At 45.9% G+C, this 20027-nt stretch overlaps 1 protein-coding gene across 2 annotated transcripts in view; it reads right to left on the bottom strand.

The window, feature by feature from the left end:
- Positions 1 to 13187: 13187 nt before the first annotated feature.
- Positions 13188 to 20027, bottom strand: part of LOC139059060 (angiotensin-converting enzyme-like) — an 86196-nt gene continuing 79356 nt past the window's right edge. For both annotated transcript variants that reach the window (XM_070536896.1, XM_070536897.1), the window contains exons 13-14: positions 19242 to 19364; positions 13188 to 13557 (exon numbers count right to left, since the gene is read on the bottom strand). In XM_070536896.1, the coding sequence (XP_070392997.1) occupies positions 13293 to 13557; positions 19242 to 19364 (388 nt within the window). In that variant the 3' untranslated portion in view covers positions 13188 to 13292. The remainder of the gene's footprint in view (positions 13558 to 19241; positions 19365 to 20027) is intronic.

The following is a 20027-nucleotide window of genomic DNA, read 5'->3' as shown; positions in this document are numbered from 1 at the left end:
ACGACACGAAGAGGTGCTCGAGGGTGGATGGTGTGGGTCGTCGCTGCCGCGCTCTTTGTCGAGAAAGTGACGAGGCGTTGGCGAATGTCGATGATAGCTCCGTGCTCCCGGAGAAAGTCCATGCCGATGATTAGGTCTCGAGAACACTGAGGGAGAATGCTTAAGCTGGCAACAAACGTAGAGCCGCGAATCTGTATTCTTGCCGTGCACATGCCGAGTGGGGTGACGATGTGCCCGCCAGCTGTACGAACTGGCGCTTGATTCCAAGGAGTTGTCACTTTCTTCAGAAGGGTGGCCAGTTTTTCGCTGATTATAGAATAATCCGCTCCAGTGTCCACTAAAGCAGTCAATTCGCGACCGTCGAGGAGTACAGGAATGTCCAAGGAAATTCTTTTTCTGTAATCAGCAGGTACCGTCGTCGTCGATGTATCGTCGGTCCGCGTACGCGTCAGTAGGGGTCCTTGAGCACGTCCAGACTGAGCGGCCTCGCCCCCGAAGGTCGCTGTGGTTAGTTTTCCCGGTGCGGGCTGGGCGACCGACCCCGCACCACACTCGAATACGTACGGCGAGTCGGAGAAAACCGCCGCGGCGAAGAGGAGCGTGACTGGTGTCGAGTTGATGGGGATCCGCACTGCTGGGCAACGTATTGTTCAATTTCAGGAGGACGCTGGCCGAACCTAGGTCGCGGCGAGTTTGCTGAAAATCCGCGTAGTCCGAGCTCTCGATAGGAGCACTGTCGGTAGACGTGCCCAGCTTCGCCACAGTGAAAGCAAAGGGGACGGCGATCAGGTGCCCGCCACACGTCTGATTTCCTTGGGGCCTGTCGGTGGTCCTGGTAATACGAGGCCGCTTGGACGGGCTGTAGCATGGCCGGGCACGCGGTGCGAAGCGGGGAGGGAGGTGGGGCAGGTTGCCTCAAAGCTTGCGCATACGACATACGGGAGCTGTCAGCTCTTAGCGGTCGAGCTTCTGTGTTGAAGGCTGGTTCTTTTAGCGCTTGCTGGACTGCGTCACGGAGAACGCTGGACAAGGAGTTGAGCGTCGGCTGTGAGGGTACCGACAGCTTCTGGAGTTCTTCGCGGATTACGGAACGAATGAGCTCTCGAAAGAAATCGACGTGGCCCCCGAGAGCTCCGAAGTAGTCCGTAGGTGAGGCAGCGTTCACTTGGCGTTCGTATGATGGTGCCCGCTGCCGAAGCGTCTGTTCAATGGTGACGGCCTCGGAAAGAAATTCTGACACTGTTTTGGGAGGACTGCGCACGAGACCGCCGAACAGCTGCTCTTTCACTCCGCGCATCAGGTACCGCACCTTCTTTTCTTCCGGCATGCTGGGGTCGGCTCGGCGAAAGAGACGCGTCATGTCCTCGACATACATTGCGACACCTTCGTTCGGCATTTGTATACGGGACTGAAGATCACGCTCAGCTCGCTCCCGGCGATCAGGGTTCGCGTACGTCTCAGGAATCCGGCGTTTGAATTCTGCCCATGAATTTAGGGCATCTGCACGGTTCTCGTACCAAACACGTGCACCATCGTTAAGGCTGAAATATACGTTTTTCAGTTTCTCTGCGTCATCCCACTTGTTGAACGCGGCAACACGTTCATAGTGGACCAGCCAGTCTTCAACATCCTCATGTATGGCGCCGTGGAAGGGATTTGGCGTTCGCGGATTCAGCAGCGTACAATGAATCGGCGTTGGGCCTTCCATACCTGTTGGCGTGGTCGGAGCTGCCATTTTCTCTGGGAGGAGTCCAAACTCAGGGGCTTGTCCACGGATCCTTCTGCTGGCGCGGTGTACAGGCGTAACCACCGGTACAGGGCTGGAGCTCCTACTGCTCGGAGGGGTGTGGTGCATAGATTAAATTACCCCGCACCTCCACCAGTTTGTCACGCTCTAACACAAGAATAAGTGACAGTAGGATCAGCCAAAGATGAAAAATGCCAAGCACTGAGCGATGGTTCTCCAGCTGGCGCGGGATCTTCGACTTTGTCGTCTTCTTCGCCGTTTTGCTGGGCACGCAATGCTGAGTGTTCGCTGGCTCAAAACACCAGGTGGCAATATATTCTAAATTCTCTCGCTGTGATTCCCCCTCACGAATAATGCGTGATAATGGCATTGAAGTCCTTCAGCAGAGAAGGCAACACTTAATAATTCGATTTCTTACCATGCTTATTAATGGAGACTTATCAATTATTCCGGCATCGTATCTGTTCAGTACAACGTCTAGGCTTACTCGACACCATCATCCCAATTCACTAACACCTTATTTTGCACGGACGGATGTATTCAAGTATTCTTTTTTTCCCCGAACTATAACAGACTGGAATAACGCGTTGTTGCCTGTTTCAATTGATTGACTCATTGTATTACTGTTGTATCTTACCACCTCACTTGATTGAATAATGCATTGTAATATTGTTATGTTTAACCACCCTGCTTGGACCTGTTTTAGGTCTGCAGTATGAAATAAATAAATAAATAAATGTAATGGAAAAATTTTACTTTCGGGAGACATGTTCATGTGAAATCTTTGCCTTAAAGGTAATTCTGTTAGTGATAAAGAAGGCTAAACCTCCGCACTTCGATGGACGGTCCAGTCGGAAAGATCGGTAGCTATTTAATTGAAAAGATTGATGTCCTGAAAGCCATGTTTCTTGCGAAGCAATAATATCCGGGGAGAATTTCTATGATAAGTACAATAAATCTGTTGCTGCAGAGGGAATAGATCGGCAATTCCGATGAAGAATTTTGAGAACTCCTATGGTTGCGAAAGTATGGAATCAGTAATTGCCCTACTTAAAATGCTTTCCTTTAAGAAATCTTCATTTGTAAGGCTGTCTTTGAGATATTTTTTTGTCTTTGACTGAGTTAGAGTCGTAGCTTTTTTTGACAAAGGGGATCTAAATCGTTTTAACAATCGAGGATCCATGTCCACTTCATCTGCGCCCTGTGTGTTATCATTAAGGCCTGTGCATTAGTTCTGGTTGACATCGTCGGATGGGCCTACAATTTCGGCATCTTGGGACGCGAAATTATTTGAGAAGTTGTTTGAGTCAGTTGTTTGAGAAGTTATACAAACAGCTGTTGTTGTTACGAATATATGTGCCATCTGGCTAGTTACAATTTGTGTCAAGGCCTCACAAAGGTTTCCAGTTAGGAGCTCAATAGCTTTTTCCATTGCCCTTTTGACAGCATGAGCAATAGAAAGTGAAAGAGACGCGTCTGTTGATGCCGCTTGGCGGGCTGTGACACCGGCATATCCCTTTGTCCTGGCATGAATTTCAGTTACGGCTTCTCTACGGGAACGTCTTCATTGAACGATTTGCAGGATTTGAATTTCTCGTACCTTTGCTGAGCAATTAGAATAATCAACAGAGTGGGCGTCATTGCAGAGGCAGCACCTTTCTTCCTTGCTTTTGCACTCGCTAGAATTGTGCTCTTCACCACAAATTCGTCATCTGGAAGCAGATCTACGTCCCTTTAAGGTGTTGCCATAACGCCAGCACTTTACACATTAAAAGGGACGAGGAGACAGAGGTTCTACTCTGCAGATTAGAGGCCTGATGGTCGAATTGTCTGATGATCTCTGATGGTCGAATTGTCCCTGCAAATTTCGCTATGACCGACTCAGTACGGATCCTGTTTTTCTCGACCACACTGAAATTACACCCGCCGGTGAAAACATCTGTAATACTTCTGCCGGTGTCATGTTCAGTGTCATGTTCACATCGACGCCGCGGACAAGCCCTTTCACGCAAGCCAAGTGGGGAGGAATAAATGGGCTCACTGGATTGGCAGCAAACAGCGAACACTTTAAAATGTCTTGTACACAGGTATGGTTTGAGGAAAAGCAGAGGATACCTCCTCTGCCAAACTGGTGGACCTCAGTGATCTCTTGCAAATGGGCCGTCGCCGATCGAAATTTGGCCTGAATCACTTTTGGATTCTTCATCCGTATGACTCCGTCATTGGTTGGAAAAAGAGCGACAGGAACTGTTGTGACGCCATTCCACATGTAATTACATGTGGAACGGAGTCATGTAACAATGGAGTTACATGTGACAGATCCACATGTAACTCTTGCGGAGGAATAGAAACGGATCAGGGGAAATCCCTGGCCCTGGTGAAAGAAAGAGCGTTTGCCTGGTCTGATTAGCTAAATTATAATAAGACTAGCAAAACAGTTTACAATCGACAAAAAAAAAACAGCTACTCAATCCTCCGCAAAAACCCTGGGAGGCAAGAAGAGCTCCACTGGGAGTGGCACTGTTCCGCGCCGTTCGCCGTTACGGATTTGGCTTTGGTTCCTCTTCTTAATAGCACGCGCACTTCTTCCTTGTTGGCCTTCCCGTCTCTTCATCTGCACTGTTCCCACTACTACAGCTGGCAATATGAATAAATACAAAGCATACAGGTTGGGCACACACAAGGTTACACCAAAGAAGTAAAACACTGTCACTGGAAACATGATACAAACAAAATAACGCCACTGCAAACATGATAACAAGGAAGGTAATATTGGCGCAGAAATGACATTATCTTTTAACTGGTTCCAGTCCGCTGTTGTATGCGGGAAGAATGAATACCTTAGCGAGTTGATGCGTGAGGAGATGGGATGTAGAGTAAAATTCTGCCTTTGGCGAGTCTATCTGGACGAGATGGATACGATTTCCGTTATGCCAATCTTGCAATGGCCCTTTATTAGTAGATATAAGAATTTCAGTCGCGAACATTTTTTTGTGCCAGTGCGGAAAGCCTAGCCCACTTTAACAGCTCAGTAACTGAAGTTCTCGTAAAAGTTTTATGAATAACAACGCACGGCTCTCCTTTGTAGCTGCTCTAGTTTGGCGTATTAGTTTTTGTTAAAGTTTCCTATATCATTGCAGCGTAATCTAAAATGGGCAGCACAACGGATATCTAAACCAAGGGGCATGGACAGAGGGGGAGGAAGGCTTAAGTGCTCGCCTGAGGAAAAAGAGTCTAGGTTCGCATTTGCAGTGACCGAATTAATTAGTATTCCAATTGAGGTCGTTCGAAATCCGAAGCCCTAAATATTTACAGTTACTAAATTATGAGGGTAAAGAGTTAATAATACTGTAATCAAACTGCAAATGCTTTTTTGTGTTTTATTCTCATGAAAACCATTCTTTCAACATTTACGACCATCTTCGATTCTCCACACCAAGAACCAATTGTCATCAATACTTGATTCGCTTTGGCGTTAATTTCGGAGTTCGAAACACAATCATTGGCAAAAAGTTTAATATGAACTGCAAACCTTGTACAATATCATTGGTATATAGGAGGATGAAAAGTGGCCCTATCACCGAGCTCTGGGGTACTCCAGAATACTGATGCAGATACGCCGTTACTGATGCAGATACGCTGTTAGGAATAGAAACAGACTGTGTTCTGTGGGATAGGCATGCAGCGGTCCATTCAGTTAGCCGATTATTTTTGAAGACATTCTGTAATTTATAGAGTAGTTTTTTGTGAGGAACTTTGTCAGGTGCTTTTGAAAAATTCATGAACATAGCATCAATTTGCGTACCGTTGTTAATTGATGTTGCGGAATGGTTGATTGTTTCTATTAGCTGAGTGCACGTCGAGGATGCCTTTCTAAAACCGTGTTGATGTTTGGTTAAAAAAAGTTATGATTATCGAGAAAATTTAGGATTTGATTATGTATAATCTGTGCGAGTAATTTGCCAGTTGTGGATGGTAATGAAATCGGGCGTTAGTTGTTAATGCTGTTTCTCTTTCCACTTCTATGTAACGGATTCATTCTGGCTGTCACCCAGTCATTCGGTAGTTCACGGTCGCATAATGGTTTGTTAAGTAAAACGTGCAAATACCTAGACACCCACTCGGTATATTTTTGAAGAAACGAATTTGGGTTATTGTCTGGCCTCGGTGACTTTCATACATTCAGTTTGAACAGCATGTTGAAGATCAGTATGTTGAAGATTGTTCCGAGATTATGAGGTCTGGCATACGTGGCAATGAGACATAAAACGATGGCAGCATCATTTTTAGCAAAATAGATTTGAAGTGCTTGTTAAATGAGTTGGATAATAATTCAATATCAGGTACCTGTTCCGCGTAAATTTCTAAGGTCCCAGTACAAGCATCTACGCGAAATAGTTCTCAAAACTTTTCCGGTGATGCTGTAATGAAAGTAGGTACCGATTCCCCGTAGTAACGTGTTTTGTCTATTCCCACCTTATTCTGACAAACCTGAAAATAAATTTTCACTATACGAAGCGTTGGAGCAAGATTTTTCTCTTAAGTCTCTTTCGCCGCCTCCAAAAATTCAGTTTCACCCTGGAAATGCACGCATTCTGCACGCATTCTCACTTTTGGCTTCTTAATGATGTTTAGCACAAAAGGCATACACCTGTTCAATGCTTAAATGAGTTCTTACAGCTAAAACAAGAAGCTACACCCAGACACACGCACTTTCGCTGTCCGACGCGGACGACTGCTCGGTGCGCTTTGCGGGCAGCAAGCACGAGCGCTGAGCTCGAACGGCGTTGAGCTCCTCGAGTTTGTGACGCGACGGGGGAGCACAAAGTTTTCTGCTTAACACAAAGGGAATAAAACATAAACTAAACGTAGGCGCAGCTGATGGAGAATGTGCGCTAGGATTCAATGCCCAAATTAACAGCGCGGTATACACAGAGTTGCACATAGCCGTCTACCCAAAGTGAAATCCAAGAGCGCCATGGAAGCGTGGCAGGTGTCTCGTTCCACGTGCCCAGTAGTCCAAGTTGGCATGAACGATGTTCATTGAACGGCGGCGCGTAAGTTGTAGCACACGCTTGATAACATAAGTTGCCAGAAATACGGCACATGTGCAATATCAGATTCCCGTGATCCAAGTTGGCCCGACGATCACCTTCGAATCCGGTTCCCTGATATCACATCACAGCGCGATGTGTGAACCACTAGATCATAGGCTATCCAGTGATCCAAGTTGGTAGAGACACAGACAGAAAAGCAGGGAGCCATACATAAAGACAACACGTGGAAAGTGCTTGAAGTGCCTTAAAAATGCTAATCACAATAAAATTATAATCGCATTGAAACAGGAACACGTTGTGTCCGGAGCTCCCATGTCTCTAATCACTGTACAGACGCAACTCTAGATGTTGTCCTGCAAAGCTCACAGATCATTTCTACTACTACATCCGAGTTGTCGCAACCTACGACGCAATGACGCCACCGACAGGCATATGTACCTCCAGGGACTATGATGTAATAACCAGCTTTGTGAGAAGATGCGATGAACGCTTCTTCCTTCGAATATGGGAGGTGGCGGGTTCAAACACCTTGCGGTGTATATTGTGAACCCACTACCGGTGAAACCGTGATTACGTGTCGCTGTACTTCGCGCCTCTGCGCGGAGTGCATAATTAGCCGCACGGCGAACTAGCCCTGGAAGTAGTTGATAAAAGTGGAGGCTGTTCGACACGGTGCCACTTTGATTCCGGCTGCGGACTCGAATCTCGGCAGAACAACGTGCGTGGTATCAATATGGGCAGGAGAGACTTGGGGTGGGAACAGGTGTTAAGGGTTTGGTGCCGCACAAACGACACACGTGTCTGTTGAGAAAGAAACATGCAACAACAAAATAATTTGGACCGCTGGTTCTCCCAAGCCCCGCCAGCGACACACAGGCCAAGTTTGTACGCTAACGTATCAAACGCAGCCTGTTGTGGTGCTTCAGCACCCTTTTGCACCCTTTTGCTTTAATGCCCCCGGTATCATTCTTAAGGTGCTTCATGTACTTTACAGTTGGTGTGTATGCATGTGTGCATGCTTGTTACTTTATTTGTTTTGTGCACTTCGGAGGCCACGCATCGGTTTGGAGGCGGCGGCTTTTGTGCTAGATGCCAACAGCTGTGACAGGGAAACACGATGGAGTAGTCCCGCTGCAGTACGCGCCTCATACATAACTCGTTCCGACGATGGCAATGCGTTTTGTCGCTTGACCTTCATCGCAGTATGGGTTGCACTGCATTTTTCTTAATGCGAGGTCACGTGCGTCATGAGGGGGATAATCCGGCGTTTGCGTGACTACGCCATGCTCCAAAAAATTTACGAATCTTTGATCTTTTGGTGGAACTCGAACCTACTACGTTTGGTGTTAATGGAAGCACAGGTAATTAAAGTCGAGATAATTAGAGCACTTGCACCCACGATCTTTGGTGGGGGTTGAACCCACAACCTTCCCTGTTCAAAAATGCGAAGTAAATAAGCATAGTTAATTAAGGCACAAAGATGCATTACTATGCCGAACAAAACTGAATTTCGTTCTGAATAGCCGCAGGCTGCCCGTTACTAAAGGAATAAAAGATGGCTGCCGCCGATCGCTCAGACACTGGCCACTCGCTCCTGCCGGAAAGCATCGGTTTATTTGCGTGTAATTAAAATTTCTGCGTAGCCGTTTAGCGTTTCAGAGCACTTTCGGCACGTTTACGACCTCGTTCTGCCAATTATTCTTTGCTGAGGATCCATTTTATTGTCATTCTTAAGCTTCCGTTGCATGCCGCCACGATTGTCGGCGAGCCACCGCCAGCTAAGTAAAGGAAAGCGGACCAATTGCAGACGCCGGCACAACCCTCTTCATTCGGTTATCGATTTTCAGTGCAATGGCTCGGCCCCATCGAATCCCTGTCCACTTGAGCGTGCTCCTCGCATCTTGTGAGCCAATTAGGTAAGACAAGTCGCTCAGTGGAGGCAATGTTATTTGTTTTTCGAGCAAACAAACGTGACCTCCTATGAACGGGGACAGCGTATGATTGGAGTGTACAGACAACCCTGCGGGTGACAGCCCGATACTTGCGTTGGCGGTTACTCAAATTTGACGTCAGGAGATTAGAATAAAAACTTATTGGAATAGTTTTACGGAATGGGGCCCCTGTTACGAGCGGCGGCGGCTGCACTAGCGGCTGGAGCGGCGATGTTCGGGCAGCGCGGCAGCACCGCTTCCGAACCAATGACGGCCCGCTTCGCCACGTCACCAGTGGACGAGTAGTGCGGGAAAGCCTGCGCATAGAGCGTTGTTTGTTTACTTGCTGCACGTGGTACCGGCAACATGCCAAGATAGTTTTTCAACGAATTGCTAATCAGTGAGCGTTCGAGACGGCCACGGCTGTGGAATATGAAAGAAAACTTCCGCAAATAGAGTAATCCCTTTGGGAAGAAGTAAGAGACGCCTTGGTAAAACATTATCACACCGGTTAGCAAAAACGCCAGTTGTATTGAACTGCGCGATTGTCAGTGTTGTTAATTTTTTTTAATGCTGCAGACTCTTGAACGGCATGACGATGCTTATGTTAAAAGTAATTTTACTCGCCTCTCTGGCGAAATGCTGAAGCTCTTCGGAAACTCGATCTTTGTCGCCGCACAGACTTCGTGCGCTTGCCGTGATTCGCACAGAAGCGTTCTTCGTCGCGCTCCTGCGAGCATGCGTTTGTATTCATTGTCTCGGTTTACGCACTCATCACACGCTCCTTGTTTTTTTTCTTTATTGCGTGCGGTTGTTCTGCGCAGTCGAGTTGTACAAGTACTGTTTTAATTACGCAGGCGTGAGAAAAAGAAAGCTGGCATTCCTTTAGTTAAACGGAAGCTTTAAAAAAAAATTGGGATTTTACGTGCCAAAACCACTTTCTGATTATGAGGCATGAAACGGAAGCTTTAGCTCGGGTGCTCCTATCTAAAGACACGTAAAGGATGCGTGTAAGACTCGTCATGTGGCGCACATAAATCCATCTCCGTCGACACGCTAGCATCCATTATGGCACAGTACCGAGCCGCTCGCGAGTTTGCGCGCCTCATATGCGCATTTTTTTGTTGCAAACACAACCCAAAAGAGAAAAATTAAGTATGATTTAGATACTTATAACGCAAGATATTTATCTATACAATGAAAATTTGAAGAGCAGTGACAAAACAATGTTTGTGCTGGTAGTCTCAAACTGCCGAAACTGGCCGAAAGTCCCGTGTTTTTTTGCCAGCAACATTGATACGAGGTGTGACACAAAAGAAACGAGACTAAGTGTGTAGTTTGGAAAAAGAGTGGAGTTGGCCTCAACTGCTTTGCTGACGTAATCCCACACACCTCCTCTATTCATGCCTCCAGTTTCGACGGAACCGATCACGCCAGTTGGGAGTGTTGCGTCATTGAGTGAACATGTGCAACTGCATTCTGCCGGAAAAATGTCTGATGTAAAAACCGAACAGCGAATCAACATCAAGTTTCTCGTGAAACTTAAGAAATCAGCCGCGGAAACATTTCAAGTAATCACCGAGGCTTATGGAGATGTAACCTTGCCTCGTGCACGTGTGCTTGTTTGGTATAAGCGGTTTCCTGGAGGAAGGGACAGTGTGGAGGATGATGAGCATGCTGGGCGCCCAAGGTCAGCGATTACAGACCAAAACATTGCCAAAGTTCGTGATGTGATGTGATCAGTGGTAACCGAAGATTAAGTGTTTGCGCAGTGGCGGAGTTGGTTCACTTGGATAGGGAAGCTGTTCGACGCATTTTAATGGACGAATTACACATGACGAAGATTCGCGCGAAGGTTGTTCCAAAAGTTCTGTCCACTGACTAAAAACAATGCCGTAAGATGTGTGTGCGGACATGTTAAAACACATTGCAAACGAGCCAAATTTGTTGCAATTTGTTGTAACATGTGATGAGACATCTATCTTTACCTATGACCCAGAAAGTAAGCGCCAGTCAATGCAGTGGAAGTCTCCAGGATTTCCAAGACCCAAAAAAGCATGCATGTCAAAATCAAAATTCAAGGCAATGACAATCGTCTTCTTCGACATTAATGGAATTTTAATGATTGAGTAGGTACCCAGTGGTCAGACTGTTAATCAACACTACTACATTGAAGTACTAAAAAGACTTAGTGAAAAAAATAGGAGAAAAGGTCACAGTTGTGGTGTGATGGACGGCTATTGCACCAGGACAATGCACCTGCACACACGGCCCTATCTGTCAAGCAGTTTCTGACCAGCAAAAATATTACTGTGATAGGGCATCCTCCTTATTCACCTGATTTGGCTCCATGCGACTTTGTTTTACTTCCTAAAGTTAAATATTGCTTAAAGGTAACCCATTTTATCTCGGTTGAAGAGGTTCAGGCAAAAACGGAGAATCTCCTGAAGGGCCTTCCAAAAACCTCGTTCCAGAACTGTTACCAGCAATGGCAGCACCGAATGCAGAAGTGTGTGAATGCTGAAGGGGACTACTTTGAAGGTGATAATTTCACATAGAAATGATTCAGTAAGTACAATAAGTTATTGGACCAGTCTCGTTTCTTTTGTGTCACACCTCGTATTCGCAGCGGCGAAAAACGCGCGGCGGCATTGCATGTTAAACGAAACCTCGCCAAAAACCTTCGCAGCGCCGCACCGCTGTTTGCTCCGTTCGCTCAATCGCTTGCATGTGAAACAGGCTTAACTTATACTGCCTCTATAAGGTGTCTGTAAGGCTACGTGGCGACAAGCTCCAGACTTGTCTGCAAGGAGTGCTACACCGCCGCACGAGGTGTTAAGTAAAACACGTTGTGGGGCTAGTTGGTGCATTGCTTTCAATAGAATAAGCGCCAAAAAGTGACAGCACACAAGAAGAAAAACAGACAGGACAAGGCGCTACTTGCAACTGTTTATTGATTCTCCTCTCCTCATGGCTATATAATCTGGCTATATAATCAGCCACTTGTCATTTCAATAAACAGTTGCAAGTAGCGCCTTGTCCTGTCTGTTTTTCTTATTGTGTGCTGTCACTTTTTGGCGCTTATTCTATTGAAAGAGGTGTTAAGCATGTATTCTTTCTAAGGTCTGAAGGGTCTGCAGCCCCTTCGATCGTTATTTAAAGTAAAAAAAAAATGACAGGTTAGAACTGTCATGTTGGTGTTCCTTTAAGAGCCTGCTATACACAAATCCTATCATCAAATTCTACCGGTGCGTGAGAGCTGGTTCCCACTGAGCGAGTGTTTTAGGTAGGAGATGCATTTAGACGTGGCTTCTTGAGCGGCGCTGAATTCAACGCGGCTGCAGAACTGTGCTTATGGTGAAAAAAAAATCATTTGATATAGTGTACAAACACATTTGCCTTTCACTATTCACCTACGTCATTTTACGGTGCTCACCCATCGCTTTAGCTCTGTGGCTGTGACGTTGCGTTGCCGAGCACGAGGTCATGGGTTCGATCCTGGCCGCGGAAGCTGCATTCCAATGCGGATGGAATGCAAGAATGCTCGTGTAACATGCATTGGGTGTAGATTGAAAGAAGATCAGGTTTTCTCAGCCTGTTATGCGAATTGCACTTCTACATTACCAAAAAGGTCGGGCTTGTCCTTAGAAGAGGTTTGATGTGCTAGAAAAGATACCAAAACAAGTGGCGACGCCGCTTTGAAGTTCGCGCACCAGCTAGCCATGATGCAATGAATTTTGACTGCGTCTGGTTCGGCCTATTTATTTCATTATGACTAATCATCGACTGCATTGTATTCTACAACTGCGGAAGGGTTGACCTTGTTAAGTTTAAGAAAATTTTGCTGAGGTACATTGGCCCAAATACAAAAACTCCATTGAAATACATGACGTTCCGGTGCTTGGTTTTCGGTGCGAAATAAAAAAGAAATGGAACTTTACCCTTCATTTGTCCTTCATGTGATGGTTCTATTACTCGAAATTAACAAAAACACGCGTTTCAAAATGATACTCTATTCATCTAAACTAATATAATGTTTCTCTTTAGTGGTCCCTTTAAAGAACTCCAGGTGATCAAAATTAATCCGCAGTTCCCCTCGCTCAGGCATCGCTGATAACCGCTTCTGCAGTTTCGGGGCACTAAACTCCACAATGTTCAACGATGTTCGCGTAATGTCTTGTCCTAAGAGGAAATGTTACACAGTTACTACTGAAATCACTACTTTGGCAAAGAAGTGTCGTATAAATGCAAAAGTAGCAGGCCTCATTTGAAATCATAGCGCTTATGAAAACAGTGTGAGAGCATATGCATGACTTGGGTGTTTGCTAATACACCGCTTGGAAATTTAGAACTTGTTAGCGCGTCAACCAGTCACGGGAGAGTGTCCGGCGTCACGAGAGACTGCTACAAAAGGCTCGTGATTTGTGGCTAGTTTTCATTCATCACCGTCTGTGCACTGAGAAGTGTGAGGAGCTTTATAGATCTTGAAATGTAGTCCCCAAAGCAAATGACTTAAACAGGTAACTGGGGTGTTGATCCCCTGCTTATTTATACTTCCTAGGTGCTCTTCTGGTTGACCTCCCTGCCTTTCCTGTCTTTGCCTTCTCCCTTTCTAGGGCATATTCTTGTAGCTGTTGGGCAAGCAGTCGGGTTGTCGTTCCTCCAGCCAACGTATTTCCCCTTGTTGTGCTCCTTGAGCCATATATAGAGTGGTTCGAAGTATTCCAACATTGCACTGGCATCCATTTCTTTCGTCCTGCCTTTGGTTAGCATGGCCAAGGCTTCTGGCCATGGTTTGGAGTATCCCAGCTCCATTACATCTCTGCAAGAAAAATGATGCATGTTTAGAGTACTGCTTCTTATTGGTTACTCCAACATGATACACTCGAACCTTCTTATAGCGATGCTGAAGGGGCAGCCAAAGTTACTTCGTTACATCCATTATGGCGCTTTTATCGCACTACCTGCCTAACGAGGTGCACAATTGCAAACGTGGAAATAAGACAACGGCGTTGTGGCCCGCGGAACTGCTACACGGCCACGCATGCGAGGAAATTTGAATAAAATAGGAAAAGAATCTTGGGTGTGTGCAACACGCGGCTTAAAACCTCACGCGACAGCCTTTAGATAGACCATTGTGATTGTATTTTGCGCTCGCCTTCCACTTGGCTCGTCGCGGTCGAGAAGCACGTGGCACACAACATAGCGCTCCGATGTGCAATCGAGGAGGCAAGCGAACTTCGCGGCGCCGGCTTGGCTCGGCCAGCTCGTGGCCTCCGAGATAGCACCGATGCCAGTGTGATCTTTGAGGCCATGCCTAGCTGCTAGCTCATACGGCATGTCGCGTGAGAAGTGAATCCATGGCCTGGGCATGACACCCGAGATTGCGCCCTGATGTCTCTGAGGCCAGGCCCAGCTGCGGCTGCATGCGCGGCGCACTGTAGTGAATGCCCGAATTTCGCGCACCGCTGCGCGTATCCGCGCAGCATGACCCGACTTGCTCGCGACCTTCAAGGTTGCACTGGGGAGATCTCGGATGCCACGTCACGCTATACCTGTCTGCGCGGCGTGTAGAAGTGAATGCTCCAATCTTTCGCACCGCCGCGCGTATTCGCGCAGCGTGGCCAGGCACGCGCGATAGAGAGAGGTCAGTGGAGAAGTGCGATAGTGAGCTGATGCTTATGCGCAAGCACGCGCGTCGATAAAAAACACCACTGCCTCTCAGCGACCTATTCGACGCAGGCTCGCGGGGTTTTGAACTCCCGCGGCGAACGAATGCCGGACCCTGCGGAAAGCGATATAATCGGCGCGCAACGGCTGAGTACTTTTTTTGGTTTCGGAAATAAATGTAGTTCGTTATATCTATTGCCAGGACAATTTCGCTTCGTTGAAACGAGGTTTAAAATACATGGATCTCTATGGGAATTTCAGGGGGAATTTTACTTACGTCATTATGTCCGGTTTCGGTATTAGGAGGCTCGAGGGTACATGCATTTGAGCACGCGAGCTTTAAGTGACTGTCTCCTCCTCCCTTTTTCATTTACTGCTGTGTTACTTTATGCTGCCTTCTTTTTTCTAATATTTGCATAAATCGCATGATCACTCATGATGCATTCACCTTTTGTAACTTGTGGGCCTTTTGCAGAACTCACTCAAGAATTTTTTGGCCCTGTCTTTATGAATCCTGCACTGTAGATCGAACTACTAAGGGCGATAAGCTAATTGATTGATAATAGAGGTCCTTATGTACTTCGTCTCCGTATTGCCCTCTGTGGATTACTGGAGGCATAGCCGGAACAAGCGACTTGTGTGTGGTGATACTCTGTTCATCCAAAGCATGTAGAGTTATCATTGCAATGACCGACTACTTCTACTTATAGTACATTTGATGCATTGTCGATACGACTGCATGGGCTAGAGGGTCTTCTTACAACATGTCCCCCACCCCAGTGTAGGGCCGCAAACCAAAAACTCGCCTCTGGTTAACCTCCATGCCTTTCCTCTCTCTCTCTCTCTCTTACATTTCCCGCGGTCGTGACCAAAAAATAGTTAGCCACATTTGAAAGCAAGAAACTGAGTTGCGTAATCGGAGGTAAAATTGGCTATACAACACATTGCACGTGAAGAAATTAGCACACGAACGATGTTACCGATCTGAGGCAATTCCCCATGGGATGAGCAGAGTGGTACACTTGTGTGACCGTACTATTTGTACAGCACCCACAACATACAGCAGTGCATCGGCTGACGATACTTAGTCCATGAGATATGCAAAATATACATGCAAGCAATGCATGATTCGTCATAAAATGGCCGTGTGTTGCAGAGGCGACGTATGATGAACTTATTCTGTAGAAGGCATCGCAGGTCAAGGGGCACGTCACCATAAAGTACGCAGTGAGTGATAAGTTTCCATGATCCATGACTGCACTACTTGCATAGCGCCGGCAGCATTGTTTGCTAATTATGACGCAGTGAAAATAGGTGTTGGCTTAACGGCATCTACAGCTACATGGTCGCTGTAAACGTATGCGGCTTTCTTCTACGAGAGCACTCAGGAAAACACATTTCTCGCATGCTGTGGTTGCACACAGCATCAGGTTTTATTTCCACTGATGCTGCTACACGGGGGTGTTTGCCTAGCAGCACTAGTGCTAGGTTTGCAGCGGTAGGCTTAAACCGGTCGGTACTATGGCGAAACGGGGAAGCAAGCGATTCTCGTCGTCTTCTCTTTCACGAGCACTATGCCCACTACCCAGTGCCTTCAGTACACTGCCTTCATATATATCATATCCAGTACAACATGAATGACACAAGTAGCGAAAGTTGGGCAAGTTGGTATACACTCATTTTCAGAAAGTTTCAAGCAATGCAACAAGGCGAAGAGAAAGGTTTGAGAAAACAGCCTGGGCAAGATTAATAAAACAGACCTCGTCCGGTCTGTTTTCTCTGCCCCTTGTCTGCGTCCCTTTGTGCTACTTAGAATTTTCTTAAGTATAAAGGACAATGCGTATATGTATACACAAAATGGTGTACTGACTAAGTATAATTAATTGAAAATGTGTTTAGCAATTCTGGCGAGCAGAATTGCCTAAACGGTGCGTGATAGTATATCAGCAGTGACTAGGAAAGGGACTGATTCATAGGCCGGTACAGAGGGGTGTCTGAAGTAAAAGTCTTTGAATAAATGGCTATAAGTATACAGATAAACTAATTCCTATATCTGTGATTTGTCACAGTCCTTCGGTGTTATTGATGTGTAGCTCAGACAAATTGCATTCGCCGAGTTCGGGGGGATCAGGGGAACAGGACACATAAGGCGTCACTCAAATAGGCTTTCTTTTTTGAAAGTAACATCTCCTTTGCCTAAACTCCCGAGGGTTTGGTGTGAGCATGTAAGTACGTAATTTTCTCTTCAAATAGATTAATTATGTCGCAATGAAATGTTGAATGACAAAGTACGACCAGTGAGCTTTCTGTGCTTTGTTCTGCGTAAACAGTATATCACGGCACTAATCATCCACATGTAGTGTTGGCTTATAGGTATCTTCCAATCACACAGACTTCCTATTGCAATAACGCATGATAATAACTTGAAGTTAAATTGAGGACGACGCAACGAGCTCTGGAAAGAAGAATGATCGGTGTAACGTTAAAGGATAAGAAAAAGCAAAAAAATCATGTGGTGTTGCGTGCCAAAACCACTTTCTCATTATAAGGCACGCCAAGAAAAGAGCAGATTGAGTGAGAGAACAAACACGAGTTAAGGATATCTTAGTTGAAATGAAGAAAAAGAAATGGGCATGGGCAGGACATGTAATGAAGAGGGAAGATAACCGATGGTCATTAAGGGTTACGGACTGGATTCCAAGGGAAGGTAAGCGTAGCAGGGGGCGGCAGAAAGTTAGGTGGGCGGATGAGATTAAGAAGTTTGCAGGGACAACATGGCCACAATTAGTACACCACCGGGGTAATTGGAGAAGTATGGGAGAGGCCTTTGCCCTGCAGGGGGCGTAACCAGGCGGATGATGATGATGATAATGATGATGATGATAATCAATGGCTTCTATGATTTTCATACCTTTCTTATATTTCGGCCTGGCAGATCCCTGATAAGTTTGTGTCTCTGTGACAGAGAGGGCATTGAATGACCAAACGTCGCCAGTATGTTAAATATTTCGTCGTTCATGTGCCTCTCGTCAACATCTTCCCTTCAACAAGAATTGTACGTTGCCTTCACACACACACACACACACACACACACACACACACACATATATATATATATATATATATATATATATATATATATATATATATATATATATATATATATATATATATATATATATATATATAGAGAGAGAGAGAGAGAGAGAGAGAGAGAGAGAGAGAGAGACCGTGTACGTGCCATCCGCTACTGCTGCTACCTTCTAACTCAAACAAGCTTTGCTACATTTAAATTCAAACATTACGTTGAATATGTGTGGTTTGTTTATTTCCTACCGCAGGTTGCTCTGTGCTTGGCAAAAAGAATTTGTTGCACATAACAACTTGCCATCGTGCTTTATGTAGTTCTTTATGATATTTAGAGTTTGCTTACTAGACCGCTGAAAGGTAATGTACAAATGAAAGTTCACCGGGAAGGCATGAAGTGGTGCATGGTATGAGTGTCTTTTAACAAATTATTCGCTGCTCAGTCAGAGCCTCGGCGCATGAAGGGGTTAATTCGCTCAATTGCGGGAAAATGAGGGCACATCTTTAACAAAGAGACGCAGCTGATTAAACAGAAAGTCTCAACGGAAAGATGAAAATCAAGTTTCATGGTCTACACTGAAGTTACGAGATGGACTAGATGGGCGAAAGGGTGGTGACGGAGGCGGTGCTCAAAGTCAGTAGTGACGGCGATGCCAGATACCGCCGAAGGTCGAGGTCGCCCACAGGCGAAGAGCAGGAATCCGAAGATGCAGAAATAGGTTCGGTTTTAACTTCGGGAACGTAGGAAGGTAGCACGGTAGAGCTCTCGACGCCGGGCACCAAGGCCAATAGCTTCACCTCTTATCCCGGTTTCACAGATTACACTTCTCTGACGTCGCTCAGCTCCTTCCTTTCCTGCGACAGGAAAGGACGCGGTGACTGCGCCTCTGGAAGCTCCTCCTGTTCCAGTAGGAGGCACGAAACACGTCGGGCCCCGACGGCCAACGACTTGATTCTTGCACCCGGAGCACTGGCGCACACCTTCCTGCCAGCTGACTTTCTTCGCTACTTTTCTGCTTCACCCCTGTCGTGTAGGCTCCTCATTAACTCAGCGCTTCGTGCTTTGGTTGCACGCCTCGTGCTACAGTTGTCGTCATCGTCTTCGAGGGATTTATTCGGAGCGCTCGTACAGCCTCTACAGCGTGTCGTCGCCGTCTGCACTCGTGGCATTCGCGCACTTAAGACATCACAGTACACCTCTTACAAGCCGTAATATGACAATATGTTTTACGCTGCTGCCAATCTGGCCATCGAAGGCGAGTTAGCCCTGAAACTAAGCGTACAAGCTGAAGTAATGGTAACGTCTTGGGAAGTGGCAAAAGCAGAAACAAAAGGAGCACGTTCTAACCAGTTCAAGTTCTTTGAATTTTATTTTTACTACCTATGCCTCCAAACTACATTCAGGCATGGCCCTGGTTTCTTGTAATTTATGTTCATAGTTTGTGTGCAGTAAGTGTCTTTGTCCTGTAGACAATATGCAGTCGTGAGCAATGCGTGAGGAAATGCTGCATGTGTGCCTAAGCAACGGTTATACAAGAACTGTGCATTTTAATCTGAGACGTTGCAATGTGACAAGTAGCTCGGCCATTAACGTTTGGTTTCAAAGAATACTTTTCTGTGTGGAGTCTGTGTTTCGCGACTGTGGCCTCGTGAAGGCGAATTCAGTGTTCCGTTTCATAATTTTCGAGGGCGTAGCATGAAATTTTGTTGCCACTTTAGACAAATCTCGACAATGTATAATGAACATACCCAAATAATTTTCCTGCTTCTTTTGACCTGTAGAAGTCGCACTTGTACAATGGGCCAGTGTGATTGGCTTCTTCACAAAGTGCCTTGTAGAACTGGAACTGCAATACGATGCTTGCAAAGTACCTGCATTGGCGAATGCAAAAAAAAAGTCATGCAGGGTTACTCTCATAACAAGGTGTGTAGATAAAGCTACAATTGAAAGTTGGTGAGTTTATACTAGTTCACGTCATTCATATTTTCTGTTTATTTGTTACCAACTCAATGGGCCAGGTCTCATAGGTGTAACTTATCTATGAACAACCAATGAGACTAAAAAAAGAACAGAAGTTTCTCAAGAGAACTGGAATTGGCCTCCCTGGCTTCTTATTAAACTACTGCTTCTACCCACAATCTCGCACGGAAATTAAGCGGTAATGTTTATTGGTGGGTTATCGGATTATATGAGCAAGGCAGTTATTGTTCAATGCCTGGCAAAGCAACAAGACATTGTGTTCTACACTCAGTTTTTTGAAGCCGTGCAGGAGTACGTTTGTCCAGTCTCTTGGCGAAGCCTCATGCATCATAGTTCACATTGTCATGAATCCTCAGCAGTAACTCAGAAGTGATTAGGTAACTCGTTACCTTCAATACGATGTCAGGTGCATGGGGAACCTTATGATTCTGGTTTATTCGTATTGAAAAAATTTTAATGCTGGGTTTTTACATTATAAACCGTGATTTAATTATAAGGCATCCCTAAGTAGGAGACTGCAGATTTATTTTGACCACCTGGCGTTCTTTAACGTG

This window comes from Dermacentor albipictus, chromosome 4 (assembly GCF_038994185.2).
Source record: "Dermacentor albipictus isolate Rhodes 1998 colony chromosome 4, USDA_Dalb.pri_finalv2, whole genome shotgun sequence".
Lineage (NCBI taxonomy): Eukaryota > Metazoa > Arthropoda > Arachnida > Ixodida > Ixodidae > Dermacentor > Dermacentor albipictus.
This window is presented reverse-complemented; position numbering and strand designations above follow the sequence as displayed.